The sequence below is a fragment of the Mesoplodon densirostris genome, chromosome 1 (assembly GCF_025265405.1).
Source record: "Mesoplodon densirostris isolate mMesDen1 chromosome 1, mMesDen1 primary haplotype, whole genome shotgun sequence".
Classification (NCBI taxonomy): Eukaryota; Metazoa; Chordata; class Mammalia; order Artiodactyla; family Ziphiidae; genus Mesoplodon; species Mesoplodon densirostris.
In genome coordinates this window covers 77,203,255-77,223,011 of record NC_082661.1, presented here as the reverse complement: position 1 = coordinate 77,223,011, position 19,757 = coordinate 77,203,255, and the positions used below count along the sequence as shown (strand labels likewise).

Here is a 19,757-nt window from a genome sequence, read left to right as displayed (position 1 = left end):
CCACAAGTCTGTTCTCTATGTCTGTGAGTCTGTTTCTGTTTTGTATATAAGTTCATTTGTGTTATATTTTAGATTCTACATATAAGTGATATCATATGGTATTTGTCTTTCTCTTTCTGACTTTCTTCACTTAGTATGATAATCTCTAGTCCCATCCATGTTGCTGGAAATGGCAATTATTTTGTTCTTTTTTATGGCTGAGTAGTATTCCATTGTATATATGTACCACATCTTCTTTATCTGTTCATCTGTTGATGGACATTTAGGTTGTTTCCATGTCTTGGCTATTGTGAATAGTGCTGCTATGAACATAGGCATGTATGTATCTTTTTGAATTATAGTTTTGTCCAAATATATGCCGAAGAGTGGGATTGCTGGATCATATGGTAGCTCTATTTTTAGTTTTTTAAGGAACTTCCAATACTGTTCTCCAATATGGCTGTACCAATTTACATTCCCACCAACAGAATAGGAGGGTTCCCTTTTGTCCACATACTCTCCAGCATTTGTTATTTATAGACTTTAATTATGGCCATTCTGACTGGTATGATGTGGTACCTCATTGCAGTTTCGATTTTCATTTCTCTAATAATTAGTGGTGTTGAGCACCTTTTCATGTGCCTGTTGGTCATCTGTATGTCTTCTTTGGAGAAATGTCTGTTTACATCTTCTGCCCATTTTTCAATTGGGTTGTCTTTTTGTTGTTGAGTTGTATGAGCTGTTTTTATATTTTGGAGATTAAGCCCTTGTTGGTCACATCGTTTGCAAATATTTTCTCCCAGTCTGTAGGTTGTCTTTTCGTTCTGTTTATGGTTTCCTTTGCTGTGCAAAAGCTTGTAAGTTTGATTAGGTCCCACTTGTTTATTTTTGCTTTTATTTCTATTGCCCTGGGAGACTGACCTAAGAAAACATTGGTAAGATTTATGTCAGAGAATGTTTTGCCTAAGTTTTATGGTGTTGTGTCTTATATTTACGTCTTTAAGCCATTTTGAGTTTATTTTTGTGTATGGTGAGAGGGTGTGTTCTAACTTCATTGATATACATGTGGCTGTCCAACTTCCCCACACCCCTTCCCATTGTATATTCTTGCCTCCTTTTTCAAAGATTAGTTGACCATAGGTGTGTGGGTCCTTTAATAAATTTATATTAAGCACCTACCATGGGCCAGGCATTTAAAACATTGAAATGGAATTGCTACTTTATCAAAAAAAGAAATTTATAATATGAATTTAATGAACCAGGCCCCCAGGCAACTATTTTTAGTATTTGAATTAGGACCACTAGCTGCAATGTCTTAGGCCAGAGAAGTGTTTTTCAGACTTGGAGCTACAGACAATGCCTAAAAGTCTACAGATGTGTTTTTTAGGAATTTCAAAATTCTATGAGGATATTTAATTTTGTGTCTTCATGTATGAATAAAAGAAAAGATTGTCTTGCCAGCTACATTTCTCATAGTGATTCTTTCTTCTTTTAGAGTCATAGAGTCTCTGAATCAGATCACTTTTCCTGAAACTGATGTTGGTCTGAGAATGTGAGCATGTTTTTTTTCTCTTGGGTTTTTGTGACATTTCCTTTAAAATAAATTCATACATTATTAAAGTTAGAGAATTATTCAAACTGAGAGATATCATATCCCCTTGACCCCTATACTTTATTCTGTATAATAAGTATCCTTATGAATCTCCCCTGTGTTTTTGATGAAGAATTGACTACAGATACATGAATACAGTAGATGCATGAAACTTGACTCCCCTTACATACCACCCCTGAACACCTTTACAATTTCCACCTCCCTACCCTCAACAAGTACTTTTTTTTTTTAAATCAGAAAAGGTGCCTCTATGCTTCTGGCCTTTAAGCCTCAAATTGCAAAGGAGCTACTTCAGTCTTTGCTTCTAGAAGTGCCTTTCCCTGCCAGGACTGCTTGTCTGTGTTCTGAGTTTTACCCAGCTGTGTTTGAGGGACTTGAGAATAAAATAGTCCCTTCTACCTTTTGAAGGAATAATATATTGAAGAGCCACCCAACCCATTCATAGCAGTCATTTTCCTTCAAAGATGTAAGTAGCCTGGTGCTGTCTGTCCTCCCAGCTTCCACGCCAGATGGACACCAACGTCTTAAGGTGGTGGACAAGTTAGGATTCATGGATGAGAACTGTTAGTGCATCACTCAGAGGTACTTGTGCTATAATCCTCTGTCTTGTTGGAGTGTTGTTGGTCCTGAGGATGTTAATGAATCACGTGTCTTAACTAATCTAGGCCCGAACATGCCACTCCCTCCTGCCCCCATGTAGACCTTGTAATTGGACAAAATTCTGTTCCCTCTTGAGCCCAAAGGAGCTGTACTCTAGTCCCCTGTGCCCTTGGCTTGATCATTGCCTTCACTGGAGAAGCCTCATTCACCACAATAGTTCATAGGTTGGATATCAAACAATCCATTCCTTCACACTTCAAACGTGAGATTGAAGTGTTGACAGTGGGCTGAAGAGCTGAAAAAAAATTAAATCCCAAACTTGACATAGCTCAAAAATAATGAGGCTAGTGTGTGACACCAATTCTTCATGTAATTTCAGATCCGATATTTTCATGGTCTGAGTACCCTTTTTCATTTCTAAAATATGACTTATTCTCTTTTAAATACCCTGGAGCTTACTTGATAGCAGTCTTCCCAAGGTAAACTGCTGAATCAAAACAGATCCAAAAATCAGTTCACCTAATTTAGTGAACATGTGTGCTTGGATGGTTTTTTGTTCATTTGAGAAGTTAAATTCCTTCCCTGTTTTTCACTCTTAGAAAACTTTGTCACTATTGTTTAATCAAGAAAGCTTTATGCATTTGGATTACTTAGAATTTTTCTTATTTTTAGGTCCCCAATTCTTCTTTTAAATTCTCTAAGATTCTGGACTCCCTATGTGTACCAGAAAGAAAAGGTCTTGTGAGAAAAAAGAACAGTTCTTCAATGTTCAATATGGAAACTCTATTTCACCACCCCCCAAACCTGCATGCCTGCAGTTTTCACTGAAGTAGTTTTTTATTGTGGCAAAACATACATAAACTTTGCCATTTTTAAGTGTACAAGGCTGCAACATTAAGGATGTTTGCAATGTTGTGCAACCATCACCACCATCCATCTCCAGCACTTCTATCTTCCCCAATGGAAAACTCTGTGCCTGTTAAACACTAACATTCCCCCTTCACTAGACTCTTAATAGCAAGAAGGGCTTTCTGTTTCAGCAGAGAACAATGAGCTCATTTCAGTGAATTCCAGGGCTACAGTCTACTAGAATAAGTAAGGGGAAGAGAGCCACAAACCTGCTTTGTGTGCCAAAATCTTTGAGTGACTACTGTTTGAATTATATTAAAACCTGCTGAGATTTTGTTTTGTTAGAACTTGGAAACATCTGCTCTGAGTCTAGGTCCTTGCTCAGTTGAGCTTGTCATTGTTTTTGAAACTCTGACTCAGCAGAGCTCCAGCTAACTCTCAGAAGAGAGGGGCACAGCCGTCTGTAACGAACCACACACATAGTGGGCTCTCCATCTCTTGGTGGCCATGCATGCCCTGGGGCTGCTAAATGCTCATGAACTTCTCCAGAGCTGCACACAGGGCTACACTTAATAGCACATGGGCAGAAGGCATAGTTCAGGAGGAACACTTAGGTATGTGATCACCAGGTCCTGCCTCCAGGCTGGCTCTTGATGGAAAATAGCTGAACCAAGGGTTAGAGAGACTGGTAAAGAACATGAGCCAGAGGAAGCTAAGATATGTGACATGGCCGAAACGTTCATGAGTCAGAAGTCCCACTGCTTACACTTGGCCAAAATTCTTTCCATAATGCTAACAGGACCTTTGGCCAAGAAAGATTGGTTGGCCAACATTGCATCCACAGTTCCTATGTTTTGTTTGTATTTCTAGGTCACTCTAGCTTTTGACAGGCCTGGAAGTGCCACCCTCTTGGTGTAACTGGCTCATGACAAATTAAATGGGTTATTAAGTAGTTTTCCCCAGAGGAAAAATAATTCATAACTGCTAGAGTTGCATGACTGTTGCATCTCAGCTGCGATATCAAAAGAACCATGAGAGGTCTTGGGGAGCTCTTTCTGGAACCCCACCAGTCCTCTCACCCAAGGAAAACTACCCTTCTCTGGGTTGGTGGCCTGCTTGGGGACAGTAATCTTGATATGGCATTGGAATGCTACTCCTGAGAGGCTCAGAGCCATTACTGGAAGATCCTCACCTTCTTTACTCCATCTATCATCCTGCATATCTGTTCTGAGAAAAATTCTTATGTGTATCTAAATTTCATTTTGAAGATCTCATGACATGTCCTTTGCCCCACCTCCCCGTATTAAATGGAAACACCTAGTGTGTCTCAGATCAAGCCTGAGACCACCACCCCGACTCAGACAGGAAAAACAGAAAGCTATGTTCAATTCCAGATTTGTAGCTTCTATGTTAGCCCATTCTAATATGGTCTGTGTTTTGTCCCCTACCACTCTTCCCACACTGAAATCGTTCTTTAGACAATAAAGTTTTACATAAAAGTGGTGATAGAGTTAAAATTAAATCTAAAGAATTTAAAAGGATAAAATGCTCATTACTTTAAGGCAAATAACTTTTATTACAATATGTTTGAATATTGTACAGGATTTATATTTATTGTAGTTAATACTTAGAGACTCATAAAAAAATCTCAATTACAAATGAATAAATTTGTTTTTAACATACAATTCCTTGGACTTCTACCTTCTTTCCACTGGGAACAAAGGTAGCCTGGAATTACTGTGTCTACGTTATAGTCCATAGAAGGAAGGGGAGGCACAGAGTAGTAATTACACAGAAATAGTGGATCTTTGACAAGCACACAGAAATAGCACAGTTTAACATAAGTAAGTAGACCCCAGGTCTCCTAACACTAGTTGTGTCCCTTAAGTATACAAGTGAGAGTTACTATCACCATCAATCGTTATTAGTCTGTCTGACATTTACAGGCTTAATATGATAGGCATCTCAAAATAGAGAAGAGGACTTCAAAGAAAATTTTATAAGAGGTTCAGAAATGCAGCAGCTGGAAATTTTCCTTTTCTGTTCTAAACAAATAAGAAATAATAATGTTGGGGTATTTTGTTTGTTTGTTGTTTTTTTTTTTTTTCATATTCCCTAGGTAGCAGCTGACTTTATTCTTTACTGAAGAAGAGTTGATTTACAATCTTGTGTTAGTTTCAGGTATACAGCAAAGCGATTCAGTTATTTTTTTTTCAGATTTTTTCCCATTATAGGTTATTACAAGATATTGAATATAGTTCCCTGTGCTATACAGTAAATCTTTATTGTTTACCTAACTTATCCCTCGCCCTGCCCCCACTTTCCCCTTTGGTAACCATAAGTTTGTTTTTTATGTCTGTGAGTCTGTTTTTGTTTTGTAAATGAATTCATTTGTATATATTTTAGATTCCACATGTAAGTGATAGCATATAATATTTGTCTTTGTCTGACTTCACTTTGTGTGGTATTCTCTAGGTCCATCCACGTTGTTGCAAATGGCAATATTTCATTCTTTTTTATGGCTGAGTAATATTCCATTGCATATATACACCACATCTTCTTTATCCATTTCATCTGTTGATGGACACTTGGGTTGCTTATAGTGCAGCTATCGACACTGGGGTGCATGTATCTTTTTGAATTAGAGATTTTGTCTTTTCAGGATGTATGCCCAGGAGTGAAATTCCTGAGTCATATGGTAGCTCTATTTTTACTTTTTCTTTTTCTTAATATTTATTTATTCATTTATTCAGTTGTGCCGGGTCTTAGTTGTGGCAGGCAGGCTCCTTAGTTGTGGCATGCAAACTCTTAGTTGTGGCATGCATGTGTGATCTAGTTCCCTGACCAGGGATCAAACCCGGGCCCCCTGCACTGGGAGCGTGGGGTCTTATCCACTGCACCACCAAGGAAGTCCCTATTTTTACTTTTTTGAGGAACCTCCATATTGTTCTCCATAATGGCTATACCAATTTACATTTGCACCAACAGTGTAGGAGGGTTCCCTGATGATAGTCATTCTGATTGGTGTGAAGTGATACCTCATTGTAGTTTTGTTTTGCACTATAAGAAGTAATAATGTTTAACAGTTCAGTAGGGAAATAAACTAATAGCTTCTGCTGAGTGGAATAGGGCACCACCTGTATTATTCCAACCACAGCCATCAGAACCTTAAAAGTCTTTCCAAGATCCAGCATTATCTGACCTTCCTTTGTATGAGATGTTTTAGGGCATCCTTGAAGTATGAGCAATAAGACAAGGGTAAGTACTAAGTTCCCTTGTGCTTAATTAAATTTCAGAATAAGAAGAGGGACCACCTAGATCTCCTTGTTATACAAAAAGGAGTCAAGTTCGAGTTCACCAAAGGTCATGAAGGATATTGGTTTTTCCCATATCTGAAAACCACAGAGATAGGAAAGAGAATGAAGCATCTGCCTGCATAAATCCTGTTTCTGTCTCACATGGGACAGAAACAGGATTTATGCAGGCAGATGCTTTGGTGTTTTTTTTTGGACTCGTTAATGGAATCAGGTGTATTTGTTACTGTGCTTGCTCTTCATCCATTTTTACATAAGTGTTCTAAAGTATATTTTTCAGAACCCCTAGACTTTTAAGACAATCAATCACTGCAGATTAATAGCATCTACCTGCTTGAGCACCATTCTTGCTTCTATAATATGAATTCTCTACCTTAGAAACAGTGATCTTTTGGATAGTCAAAATAGCTCAGATGGGAGAGCATTAGACTGAAAAAACAGTGGCCTTTTTCTTCAAAGGGTATAATATTAGTAAAATTTTGGATAGATCCTGGAAAGCTTTTTCAAAGTTAATTCCATAAAAATGTGTGTCATTCTCAGTTTTTTATCACTTGATTCATTGGTACCAAAATATTCCTATTATCCTCTTCAGTAAATACAGTAGAAGATAATTTTTTTCTCTTTTCCTATTTTTGCCTTTTGTTTATTTAATTTTTTTAATTCAATTTTTATTTTATATTAGTGCATAGTTGATTTACAATGTTGGGTTAGTTTCAAGTGTACAGCAAAGTGATTCACTTATAAATATACATATATCCATTCTTTTTCAAGTTCTTTTCCCAAATAAGTTATTACAGAGTATTGAGTAGAGTTCCCTGTGCTATACAGTAGGTTCGTGTTGATTATTTATTTTATATATAGTAGTGTGTATCTGTTAATCCTAAACTCCTAATTTATCCCTCCCCCTGCCTTTTCCCTTTGGTAACCATAAGTTTGTTTTCAAAGTCTGTTTCTATTTTGTAAATAAGTTCATTTGTATCATTTTAAAATTCCACATATAAGTGATGCCATATATTTGTCTTTCTCTGTCTGACTTACTTCACTTAATATGATAATCTCTAGATCCATCCATGTTGCTGCACATGGCATTATTTCATTCTTTTTTATGACTGAGTAATATTCCATTGTATATACACATTGTATATATGTACCACATCTTCTTTATCCATTTCTCTGTCAATGGACATTTACGTTGCTTCCATGTCTTGCCTGCAGTAAATAGTAATAGTGCTGCAATAAACATTGGGGTGCATGTATCTTTTCAAATTACATTTTTTTCTGGATATATGCCCAGGAGTGGGATTGCTAGATCATATGGTAGTTCTATTTTTCATTTTTTAAGGAACCTCCATACTGTTCTCCATGGTGGCTCTACCAATTTACATTCCCACCAACAGTGTAGGAGGGTTCCCTTTTCTCCATACCCTCTCCAGCATTTATTGTTTGTAGACTTTTAAAAAAATTTTATTGGAGTATAGTTGATTTACAATGTAGTGTTAGTTTCAGGTGTACAGCAAAGTGAATCAGTTATACATATACATATTCCACTCTTTTTTTTTTAGATTCTTCTCCCATATAGCCCATTACAGAGTATTGAGTAGTTCCCTGTGCTATACAGCAGGTCCTTATTAGTTATTTATTTTATATATAGTAGTATGTATATGTCAATCCCAATCTCCCAATTTATCCCTCCACCCTGTTATCCCCTGGTAACCATAAGTTTGTTTTCTACATCCATGAATGTACTTCTGTTTTGTAAATAAGTTCCATATATACAATGGAAGATTACTCAGCCATAAAAAAGTACAAAATAATGCCACTTGCAGCAACATGGATGGACCTAGAGATTGTCATACTGAGTGAAGTAAGTCAGACACAGAAAGACAAATATCATATGATATTGCTTACATGTAGAATCTAAAAAAAAAAAGGGTATTGTTTGTAGACTTTTTGATGATGGCCATTCTGATCAGTGTGAGATCATACCTCACTGTAGTTTTGACTTGCATTTCTCTAATACTTATAGTGATGTTGAGCATTTTTTCATGTGCTTTTTGGCCATCTGTATGTCTTCTTTGGAGAAATGTCTATTTAGACCTACTGCCCATTTTTTGATTGGGTTGTTATTTTGATACTGAGCTGCATGAGCTGTTTGTATATTTTGGAGATTAATCCCTGTTGATCACTTCATTTGCAAATATTTCCTCCCATTCTGTGGGTTGTCTTTTCATTTTGTTTGTGGTTTCTTTTGTTGTGCCAAAGCTTTTAAGTTTAATTAGGTCCTATTTGTTTATTTTTGTTTTTATTTCCATTACTCTAGGAGCTGGATCAAAAAAAGATTTTGCTGTGATTTATGTCAAAGAGTGTTCTGCCTATGTTTTCCTCTAAGAGTTTTATAGTATCCAGTCTTATATTTAGGTCTTTAATACATTTTGAGTTTATTTTTGTGTATGGTGTTAAAGAATGTTCTAGTGTCATTCTTTTACATGTAGCTGTCCAGTTTTCCCAGCACCACTTACTGAAGAGACTGTCTCTCCCCCATTATATATTCTTGCATCGTTTGTCATAGATTAATTGACCATAGGTGCGTGGGTTTATTTCTGGACTTTCTAGCCTGTTCCATTGATTTTTTGTGCCAGTACCATACTGCTTTGATGACTGTAGCCTTGTAGTATAGTCTGAAGTCAGGGAGCCTGATTCCTCCAGCTTCATTTTTCTTTGTCAGGATTGCTTTGGCTATTTGGGGTCTTTTGTGTCTCCATATAAATTTTAAGACTTTTTGTTCTAGGTCTATGAAAAATGCCATTGGTAATTTAATAGGAATTGCATTGAATCTGTAGATTGCATTCAATAGTATAGTCATTTTAACAATATTCATTCTTCCAATCCAAGAACATGGTATATCTTTCCATATGTTTGTGTCATCTTCAATTTCTTTCATCAGCATCTTATAGTTTTTGGAGTACAGGTTTTTGCCTCCTTAGGTAAGTTTATTTCTAGGTATTTTATTCTTTTTGATATGATGGTAAATGGGATTGTTTCCTGTATTACTCTTTCTGATCTTCTGTTGTTAGTGTATACAAATGCAACAAATTTCTGTGTATTAATTTTGTAACCTGCAACTTTACCAAATTTATTGATTAGCTCTAGTAGTTTTCTGGTAGCATCTTTAGGATTTTCTGTGTATAGTATCATGTCATCTGCAAACAGTGACAGTTTTACTTCTTCTTTTCCAATTTGTATTCCTTTTTTTTTCCTCTGGTTGCCGTGGCTAGGACTTCCAAAACTATGTTGAATAAAAGTGGCGAGAATGAACATTCTTGTCTTGTTCCTGCCCTTAGAGGAAATGATTTCAGCTTTTCACCATTGAGTATGATATTAGCTGTGAGTTTGTCATATATGACCTTTATTATGTTGAGATGTATTCCCTCTATGCCCACATTCTGGAGAGTTTATCATAAATGGGTGTTGAACTTTGTCAAAAGCTTTTTCTATTGAGATGATCATCTGGTTTTTATTTTTCAGTTTATTAATGTGGTGTATCACAATGATAGATTTGCAAATATTGAAAAATCCTTGCATCCCTGGGATAAATCCCACTTGATCATGGTGTGTATGAGCCTCTTAATGTATCGTTGGATTTGGTTTGCTAATATTTTGTTGAGGATTTTTCTATGTTCATCATTGATATTGACCTGTAATTTGTGTGTGTGTGTGTGTGTGTGATATCTTTGTCTGTTTTTTGGTATCAGGGTGATGGTGGCCTCATAGAATGAGTTTGGGAGTATTCCTTCCTCTGCAATTTTTTTGGAATAGTTTCAGAAGAATAGGTGTTAACTCTTCTCTAAATGTTCTTCTGCCTCGTTTATTCTGCTAGTGATTCCTTCTAGTGTCACCTGTAAAGCCATCTGGGCCTGAACTTCTGTTTGCTGGAAGATTTTAATCACAGTTTTGATTTCATTACTTGTGATTGGTCTGTTCATATTTTCTATTTCCTCCTGGTTCAGTCTTGGAAGTTTGTGCCTTTCTAAGAATTTGTCCATTTCTTCTAGGTTGTCCATTTTATTGGCATATAGTTGCTGTAATAGCCTCTTATGATCCTATGTATTTCTGTGTTGTCAATTGTAACCTCTTTTTTATTTCTAATTTTATTGATTTAAGCCCTCTCCCTTTTTTTCCTTGATGAGTTTGGCAAAAGGTTTATCAATTTTGTTTATCTTTTCAAAGAGTCAGCTTCTAGTTTCATCGATCTTTTCTATTGTTTTCTGCATCTCTATTTCATTTATTTCTGCTCTGATCTTTATTATTTCTTTCCTTCTACTAACTTTGGATTTTGTTTGTTCTTCCTTCTCTAATTGCTATAGGTGTAAGGTTAGGTTGTTTATTTGAGATTTTTCTTGTTTCCTCAGGTAAGACTGTATCACTATAAACTTCTCTCTTAGTACTGCTTTTGCTGCATCCCACAGGTTTTGGATCATCAAGTTTTTGCTTTCAGTTGTCTCTAGGAGTTTTTTTATTTCCTCTTTGATTTCTTCAGCGATCCCTTGGTTGTTTAGTAACATATTGTTTAACGTCCACATTTTTGTGTTTCTTACAGTTTTTTTTTCTTGTAATTGATTTCCAATCTCATAGCATTGTGGTCAGAAAAGATGCTTGATATGATTTCAATTTTCTTAAATTTACTGAGGCTTGCTTTGTGGCCCAGCATGTGATATGTCCTGAAGAATGTTCCATGTGCACTTGAGAAGAATGTGTAGTCTGCTGCTTTTGGATGGAATGCTCTACAAATATCAATTAAGTCCATCTGGTCTAGTGTGTTATTTAAGGCCTGTGTTTCCTTATTGATTTTTCTCTGGATGATCTGTCCATTGATTTAAGTGGGGTGTTAAAGTCCCCCACTATTACTGTGTTACTGTCAATTTCTCCTTTTACGACTGTTAGCATTTGCCTTATATATCGAGGTGCTCCTATGTTGGGTGCATATATATTTACAATTGTTATATCTTCTTCTTGGATTGATCCCTTGATCATTATGTAGTGTCCTTCTTTGCCTCTTGTAATGGTCTTTATTTTAAAGTCTATTTTGTCTGATATGAGTATTGCTATTCCAACTTTCTTTTGATTTCCATTTGCATGGAATACCTTTTTCCATCCTCTAACTTTCAGTCTGTATATGTCCCTAAATCTGAAGTGGGTCTCTTATAGACAGCATATATACGGGTCTTATTTTTGTATACATTCAGCCAGTCTATGCCTTTTGGTTGGAGCATTTAATACATTTACATTTTAAGGTAGTTATCAATATTATGTTCTTATTGCCATCTTGTCAATTGTTTTGGATTTGTTTTTGTAGGTCTTTATTCTTCCCTTCATTTTTTGGTTCCCTTCACTTGTGATTTGATGACTATCTTTAGAGTTGTATTTGGATTGCTTTTTCTTTTGTGTGTGTTTATCCATTGCAGATTTTTGGTTTGCAGTTACTATGAGGTTTTGATATAGCTGTCTATATAGAGACAAGATTGAAATTAAGAGACCAGCAACTTAAAACAAATGCATTTCCAATATCCTGCATCTGTACTCTCCTCTCCTCTTCTCATGATTACTCATTTTGACATCTTATTTGTGTGTGGATGATTTCCTACCTTTACTGTGTTTTTGCCTTTACCAGCAAGCTTTCCCATTCATAATTTTCCTGTTTCTAATTGTTGCCTTTTCTTTTCCGCCTATAGAAGTTCCTTTAGCATTTGTTGTAAAGCTGGTTTGGTAGTGCGGAATTCTCTTAGCTTTTGCTTGTCTGTAAAGCTTTTGATTTTTCCGTCAAATCTAAATGAGAGCCTTGCTGGGTAGAGTATTCTCGGTTGTAGTTTTTTTTCCCTTTCATCACTAAATATATCATGCCACTCCCTTCTGGCCTGCAGAGTTTCTGTTGAAAGATCAGCTGATAACCTTGTGGGGGTTCCCTTATATGTTATTTGTTGCTTTTCCCTTGTTGCTTTTAATATTTTTTCTTTGTCATTAATTTTTGTCAGTTTGATTAGTATGTGTCTCAGTGTGTTCCTCCTTGGGATTATCCTGTATGGGATTCTCTGCACTTCCTGGACTTGAGTGTTTCCTTTCATACGTTAGGGAAGTTTTAGGCTATAATCTCTTCAAATAATTTCTCAGGCCCTTTCTCTCTCTCTTCTCCTTCTGGGACCCCTATAATGCAAATGTTGGTGCATTTAATGTTGTCCCAGCAGTCTCGTAGACTGTCCTCATTTCTTTTCATTCTTCTTTCTTTATTCTGTTCCACAGCAGTGATTTCCACCAATCTGTCTTCCACCTCACTTACTTATTCTTCTGCCTCATTTATTCTGCTAGTGATTCCTTCTAGTGTATTTTTCCTTTCAGTTATTGTACTGTTCATCTCTGTTTGTTTGTTCTTTAAAGCTTCCAGCTCTTTATTAAACATTTTTTGTATCCTCTCAGTCTATGCCTCCATTGTTATTCTAAGATCTTGGATCATCTTTACTATCATTACTCTGAATTCTTTTTTGGGTAGATTGTCTATCTCCATTTCACTTAGTTCTTCTGGGTTTTATCTTGTTCCTTCATCTGGAACGTATTTCTCTGCCATCTCATTTTGTCTAACATTTTGTGTTTGTGGTCTCTGTTCCTCAGGCTACAAGATGGTAATTCTTGGTTCTAGTGTCTGCTCCCTGGTGGGTGAGGTTGGTCCAGGGACTTGTGTAGGCTTCCTGGTGGGAGGGACTGGTGCATGTCCACTGGTGGGTAGAGCTGGGTCTTGTCCCTGTTGTGGGCAGGGCCATGTCAAGGTGTGTGTTTAGAGGTGGCTGTGAGCTCAGTACAACTTCAGGCACCCTGTCTGCTGATGGGTGGGGCCAGGTCTTGGTGCCAAAATGGCAACCTCTGGGAGAGCTCATGCCAATGAGTGTTCTCTGGGGTGTCTTCCATCAGTGTCCTTGCCCCCATAGTGACCATAGCCTTGTCCCTGCAGGAGACTCTCCAAGACCAGCAGGTAGGTCTGGCTCAAGCTCATATGAAATCAGTACATTGCCCTGGGTCCCAGTGCAAGTGAAACCTTGTGTGCACCCTCCGAGAATGGAGTCTCTGTTTCCCCCAGTCCTGTGGAGCTCCTGCACTCAAGCCCTGCTGGCCTTCAAAGCCAAATGCTCTGGTGGCTCATTCTCCTGATGCCAGACCCCCCCAGGCTGGGGAGCCTGATGTGGGGCTCAGAACTCTCACTCCTGTGGGAGAACCTCTGCAATATACTTTTGCAGTCTGTGGGTCGCCCACCCAGCGAGTGTGGGATTAAATTATATCACAAAAGCACACCTCCTACCATTGTGGCATTGTGGCTTTGTCTTTGGGTGAAGAATATCTTTTTTGGTAGGTTCAAGTCTTTTTTGTCGATGGTTGTTCAGCAGTTAGTTGTGATTTTGGTGTTTTTGTGAGAGGAGGTGAGCTCAAGTCCTTCCTCTCCACCATCTTGTCTCTCATCCCAGAATAGCCTTTCGTTTAAATTTTACTTTCCTAACTAACTTCCATATGTCAAGGCTTCACATTTTATTGGGAGCTTACAAAGATATGTTTTTAAAGAGTACCTTTATCATGTATGAAAGGAAAGTGTCTTTTTACTACTCCAGAGAGGCCTAAGAACGTTTTGCTGGGCACTTGAATTCTAATTTGTTTCTCTTGATTAATAAATATCATTTGACTCTTCCAGGTGATATTTGCTAAAATGCATGGCTGAGTTGGAAATGGACAACACAGTTATTAGTGTCCCTTCCAAATTAAAAATTAATATGATTTTGTGCAAAACACCTTTCTGTAAGTAACATTTATTGAGTGCTTACCATGTGCCAAGAGGACATGTTGAGTATCCTATTTAATCCTCAGATAATTTCAAGCTATTATTATCCCCATTTTACAGATGATGAAATGGGAAAATAGGATAAATAACTTGCCCAGGGTCACTGAGCTAGTAACTATGAGTCCAGGATTCTAACCCAGTCCATCTCATTCTCAAGTACCAGTTCAAAACAACTACCTTCTTGCAGAAATATAGATTATGATTATGTTATGGTCAAGGGGTTCATGTCCATTTTTTTCTTTGTCTTTCAGGAGATACAATATTCATCATTCTGAGGAAGCAGAAGCTGATCTTCCTGCACTGGTACCACCACATCACTGTGCTTCTGTACTCCTGGTACTCCTACAAGGACATGGTTGCCGGGGGTGGTTGGTTCATGACTATGAACTATGGCGTGCACTCCGTGATGTACTCTTACTATGCCTTGCGAGCAGCGGGTTTCCGAGTCTCCCGGAAGTTTGCCATGTTCATCACCTTGTCCCAGATCACTCAGATGCTGATGGGCTGTGTCGTTAACTACCTGGTCTTCCACTGGATGCAGCATGACCAGTGTCACTCTCACTTTCAGAACATCTTCTGGTCCTCACTTATGTACCTCAGCTATCTTGTGCTCTTCTGCCACTTCTTCTTTGAGGCCTACATTGGCAAGATGAGGAAAACAATGAAGGCTGACTAGTGTCGGAACTGAGGAGGAAGCCATAGCTCAGGGTCATCAAGAAAAATAATAGACAAAAGAAAATGGCACAAGGAATCACATATGGTGCAGCTAAAACAAAACAAGACATGAGAAAACACACAACCCAAAGCAGCTTAGGGATAATTAGGTTGAGTTAACCCAGTAAGTTTATGATCCTTTTTGGGTGAGGACTCACTGAGTACACCTCCATCTCAAAGGACTGCTGCTGGAAGACCCCATTCCCTCTTTATCTGTCAACTCTAGGACAAATGAGAACAAAAGTGGGCCAGAGGCAGAGAAAGAGAAGGCAAACAAAAGCTATTAACAGTATATGAAAAAAAAATGTACTTACTAAGTGTTATATTTCTCTAAGGATCAAAGAAGTTTACTTAAAAAATTGTGTGAACCCATACACACAATCCTTTCTAATCTTTTTTGACACTAAACTGGAGCCAACAGAAAAGATAAAAATGGAAGAGATACACAATAATGCTTTTGCAAAAATGAAAGCCTTTTTAAGAAAGGTTGGCAGTTGTAGCCCCCATGAGAAAAGATGTCTTAATCACCTCCTGAGAAAATGGATATAAACAACTATATTTCAACTAAGAGAAAGGCTTGTTTCCCTTCATCGCACAGCCTCAGTCTAGTGAGTTTGCCAAAACCAAACAGGGCACAATATTTTTCCAGGGTTCTTCCTGGGAGGAAGGAAATAATGCAGCCCAGTTCCTAAAAGGGCAGCCCCATCTCAGAGCATTTCTGATAGTTTAATTTCTACCCCTAAATGAGGTAGGAAGCATTATCCTTTGTTCTGTTGCCTCAGGCTTTCAAACAGAGGAGTAAATACAGAATTTAAAAGATACAACTCAATCAAATGATTTGAAAAATCGACTCTCTACTACCTGTAAAAAGGTGCAGTGCTGTACCGTTCTTGAGCTGGGAAAGAGAAAAGGACAGTGGGAAAGGAGTGAGCCGAAGATCAATATAATAGATAATAAGTATACCCCTCCCTCGGTGACTTCACACATATTCATAACGTTCAAATGAAACCCTATGGTACAGTCCATATTTTCTATATTTTTGTGAATTTCACACAACCTGCAGGGCTCTTCTTGATCTTGGGTAAACACTGTGTTTCTGCATCATCTGCATTTGCTCCCTAAGGCAATGCAGAGGTGTTTAAAGTGCCCTCTGCTGGTCGAGTGGAGATACTTTGACAAACACACTTCATGGCAAGTTTGGCTGGAACAGTTGACAACAAAGGGCCCCTTATAGACTTATTCTTCAAATTTTAAATGATATAAAATACTCACCATATTTTTGGCCAAATCAGAAGACATTCTTCCTGCTTCAAGTCAGCTTCAGAAATTTTTTTAAAAGGGACTTTTGCTCTGGAACTCAGAAAATTGATTTATTAAGAGCCATATTCTTTAAAAAAAAAAAAAGCTAGATAACATCTGTAATATTTCAGTCCTTTTCAAGCCAAATAAATGTGTAAACATTCCTAGTATTTCAAAGAAGCAATTATGTCAAGGTGTTCAATGTGATATAATAGTATTCTCATTGGTTACGTAGCTAAATGATTAGACAAACTAGATGAAAAAATTAGGGGCCACTACACTGCATAGATTAGACACGCATTACCACACGTATAGGCACACAGATGAGGGGTCCAACGAACTTCAAAGCCCAAATGAATAGAAACACATTTTCTGGCTAGCAGAAAAAGAAGCTGTTGTTTATCTTTCTTGCTTTATTTGAGAGTGTACAGAAAAGGGATTTTTCAAATTATTTTTATATTATTTTAGCTTTAATTGTGCTGTCATTCATGAAACAGAGCTGCTCTGCTTCTCTGTCAGAGATGACAAGGGCTTTCTCAGCATCTCGTTTATGTGTGGAATTGAAAAGAATAAAGTTTTATTCCATTCTGTGTGAATGGTCTGAACCATGAACAAAGAATCCGTGCAAACCAAGTCATGACTGATGGGGTGGAGGGTGGGGGGTATGCAGGGAAGGGAAGCTGTTACACCTGTGTTAAATTATTGTGAACAGTCTATGATGTCTTGACATTGGTTCATAGATGAATTGATGGAGGAATGTGTTATTTTTAGGGCAGAAACTGACATGAGCTGAAAAGATATGGATCTATTAGTTATAGCAGGACCTAAGATGCAAATAATGTTATTTTGAGCTTTGAAAATACATGATACTGTGCAATAAGCTTTTTTTCTTAGAAAAAAAAGCAAAATAATTAAAATGAGGAAAAGGCCAAATAACAGTTGACTTAAGCTCTAACTGGCCGTTCAGTTAAACTCAACTCTGGTTGATTTAATTTAATTATTTAATCCATTGATTTATCAGTGATCCTTTAATGCAGGTTAGAATAAGGAAATGAGCATAGACCTTAAATAGATCCTAAATGATGCTTCCAAAGCACTTTCATCTTGATACAGGTTCATACTTGTGTTCACTTGTGAGATAATTTAGAATTTTTGTTTACAGATTGAATGTCTAATAAATAGTTTTAAAATTAGGTAAATATATCTAAAGGCATTTCCAATGACTATCATGGGAGGGAAAAAGAAAACACACCTGTAAAAAAAATCTAAATTCTGGTATTACAGGTTCAGTATAATGTTTTTAACATCTCAGCTTAACTGCTTAATTATATTAAGATACGAGGCTGGACCACTAGCCCATGGCAAATCTGAAGCCTATCAGAGAACTGACTGCCACATAGATAATCCTGTCAGTTAACATTCCAGAAAAACTTGGGCAGGCAAGTTTTTATAGCTGCCCCACTATGCTGCAACAGATTATCTTTCTATTGAAGATTTTCCACTGCATTCCAATTGCAGTTTGGTGAAAACATTCCTGGATTTAAAAAAAATTTTTTTAACCAAGTCTTCATACATAAATACATGCAATTTGATACACAAGGTCTGAGCATCAACCCAAGTCTGTTAGTTTGCAGTGAAAAACTTTCTAGTGAGAAATACTCTATTCATAGGGCAAGAGGTTTTATCTGCACCTTCTAGTTATGCTCATGAAAAAAAAAGCCACTACTATATTCATATTCAATGTCAGGCCAATGTACCAAGTTAAAACCATATACTGAGGTGATTATTCCAGGTAATTTACTCCCATCCTTCTAACCAATACTCCACTATAAAAATGAGGGGGCAGGGACAATACAGCTGTATATGTTGCTGAAGGGGAAAGAAAAAATTGAATACATCCCTCTCACTTCTCTCTACTAATGTAGCTCTGAGTCTAAAACTTTACTGAGTGGGATTTCTGTAGAACTGAATGGAAGAACACTTCTAGGAGACCCACAGAATTTTTTTCTTTTTTTAATCAGACATGGTATCTTTATCATAAGATAAAACCTGTCACATAAGAATAACAAAGCGCCTGGAGTCAACTACACTGGAGTAGAAAGTTCCAGAAGTCTGGCCTGGTTCCCAGACTGCTGGGTTACCTGGGAGAGACAAGCTCAGGTTGCTATCTTTATTATGAGAGAACAGCCTCTCCTCAGACATACCTAAGTCAGCTCCAGCACATTCTGAGGGTTTTTTTTTCCCAGTTTGGTTAATGAATGAATCTTTAACACAGTTGTTGGATTGGCCATGTGCTGACTCAAGAGGGCTATTAGGAGAGTGGAGAAGGTCAAATAGTCCACCTCCCAGAGTTCAGGAGTGCTTTGAGTTGTGTGTGCATGGTCCATGTCTGTCTCACAGACGCTTATTTCCCCAAAAATGTTTCCATCCTGAAAAGTACAATTGTTTGAGAGTTTTATGATGAAAGTCTAGTGGTCCAATCTTTTTGTTTTCGATAATAAATATTTTGCTATCGATTTGGGATGGTAGTAGAGCCTACTTTCGTGCTGTGAGTCATTGTCTCCTATAACTTAACTTGTTCTTCTGTCCCTTTTCTATTTGTATACAAGACCCTATTCTTTGTGTCTCAGACCCATCACCATCCAAAAGAGATTTTGCTAAGAATGCACCACAGGGTTTGGCCTGTGGTTCATACTCATTAAAGTGAGATCTGATAAAGCAATGATACTCTATTTTGTGCTGACAATCAGTATGAAGTGTTAGGCCCCAGTCTTCCAATGAACCAAAGGCCTCTGTACGCTGGTACTCAATATTTAAGCAAAACAAGCATCAGTGCAGTTATAGTATTTTCTTGAATGCCAGTTGTAACACGCCAGTTATAAACATCCTCAAGTCATATGGCAGAACCCATAGCTAAAGAGACCAGTTAGGTACACCTGTGCAGAGCATCAGAGAATATTCACAAACCTGTTGAATCACCAGGTTACCTGCTTCATCCTCAGACACTATGAAAATTCAGGGCTAGCAGAAGGGGGAAAAATAAGCCCCAGATTTCCCTTCCTCCTGAATTACACTTTTAAAAAAGTGGGGACTTCCCTGGTAGCACAGTGGTTAAGACTCCACCTGCCAATGCAGGGGACACGGGCTCGAGCCCTGGTCCAGGAAGATCCCACATGCCGTGGAGCAACTAAGCCCATGTGCCACAACTACTGAGCCTGTGCCCCTAGATCCCATGCTCCACAACAAGAGAAGCCACTGCAATAAGTCCACGCACCACAACGAAGAGTAGCCCCCGCTCACTGCAACTAGAGAAAGCCCGCCTGCAGCAACAAAGACCCAATGCAGCCAAAAATAAATTAATAAATAAATTAATTAATTAATTAATTAATTTTTAAAAGTGAAACAAAAGTTATTCTAGCACTAAAGAGATAGACAGTGGGAACACACCCATGGCAGGGTTGAGTGGGATTAGGGAGATCTTAAGGATGGCATTTTGATTTTATGTTGAGCAGGCAAA

The 19,757-nt window shown here is 37.7% G+C and overlaps 1 protein-coding gene across 2 annotated transcripts in view; it reads left to right on the top strand.

Annotated features, from left to right (window-relative positions):
- The window catches only part of ELOVL6 (ELOVL fatty acid elongase 6), a 138,315-nt gene extending 121,479 nt beyond the window's left edge, over positions 1–16,836 (top strand). For both annotated transcript variants that reach the window (XM_060104943.1, XM_060104933.1), the window contains exon 5: positions 14,479–16,836. In XM_060104943.1, coding sequence (XP_059960926.1) covers positions 14,479–14,903 — 425 coding nt within the window. In that variant the 3' untranslated portion in view covers positions 14,904–16,836. The remainder of the gene's footprint in view (positions 1–14,478) is intronic.
- The last annotated feature ends 2,921 nt before the right edge of the window (positions 16,837–19,757 follow it).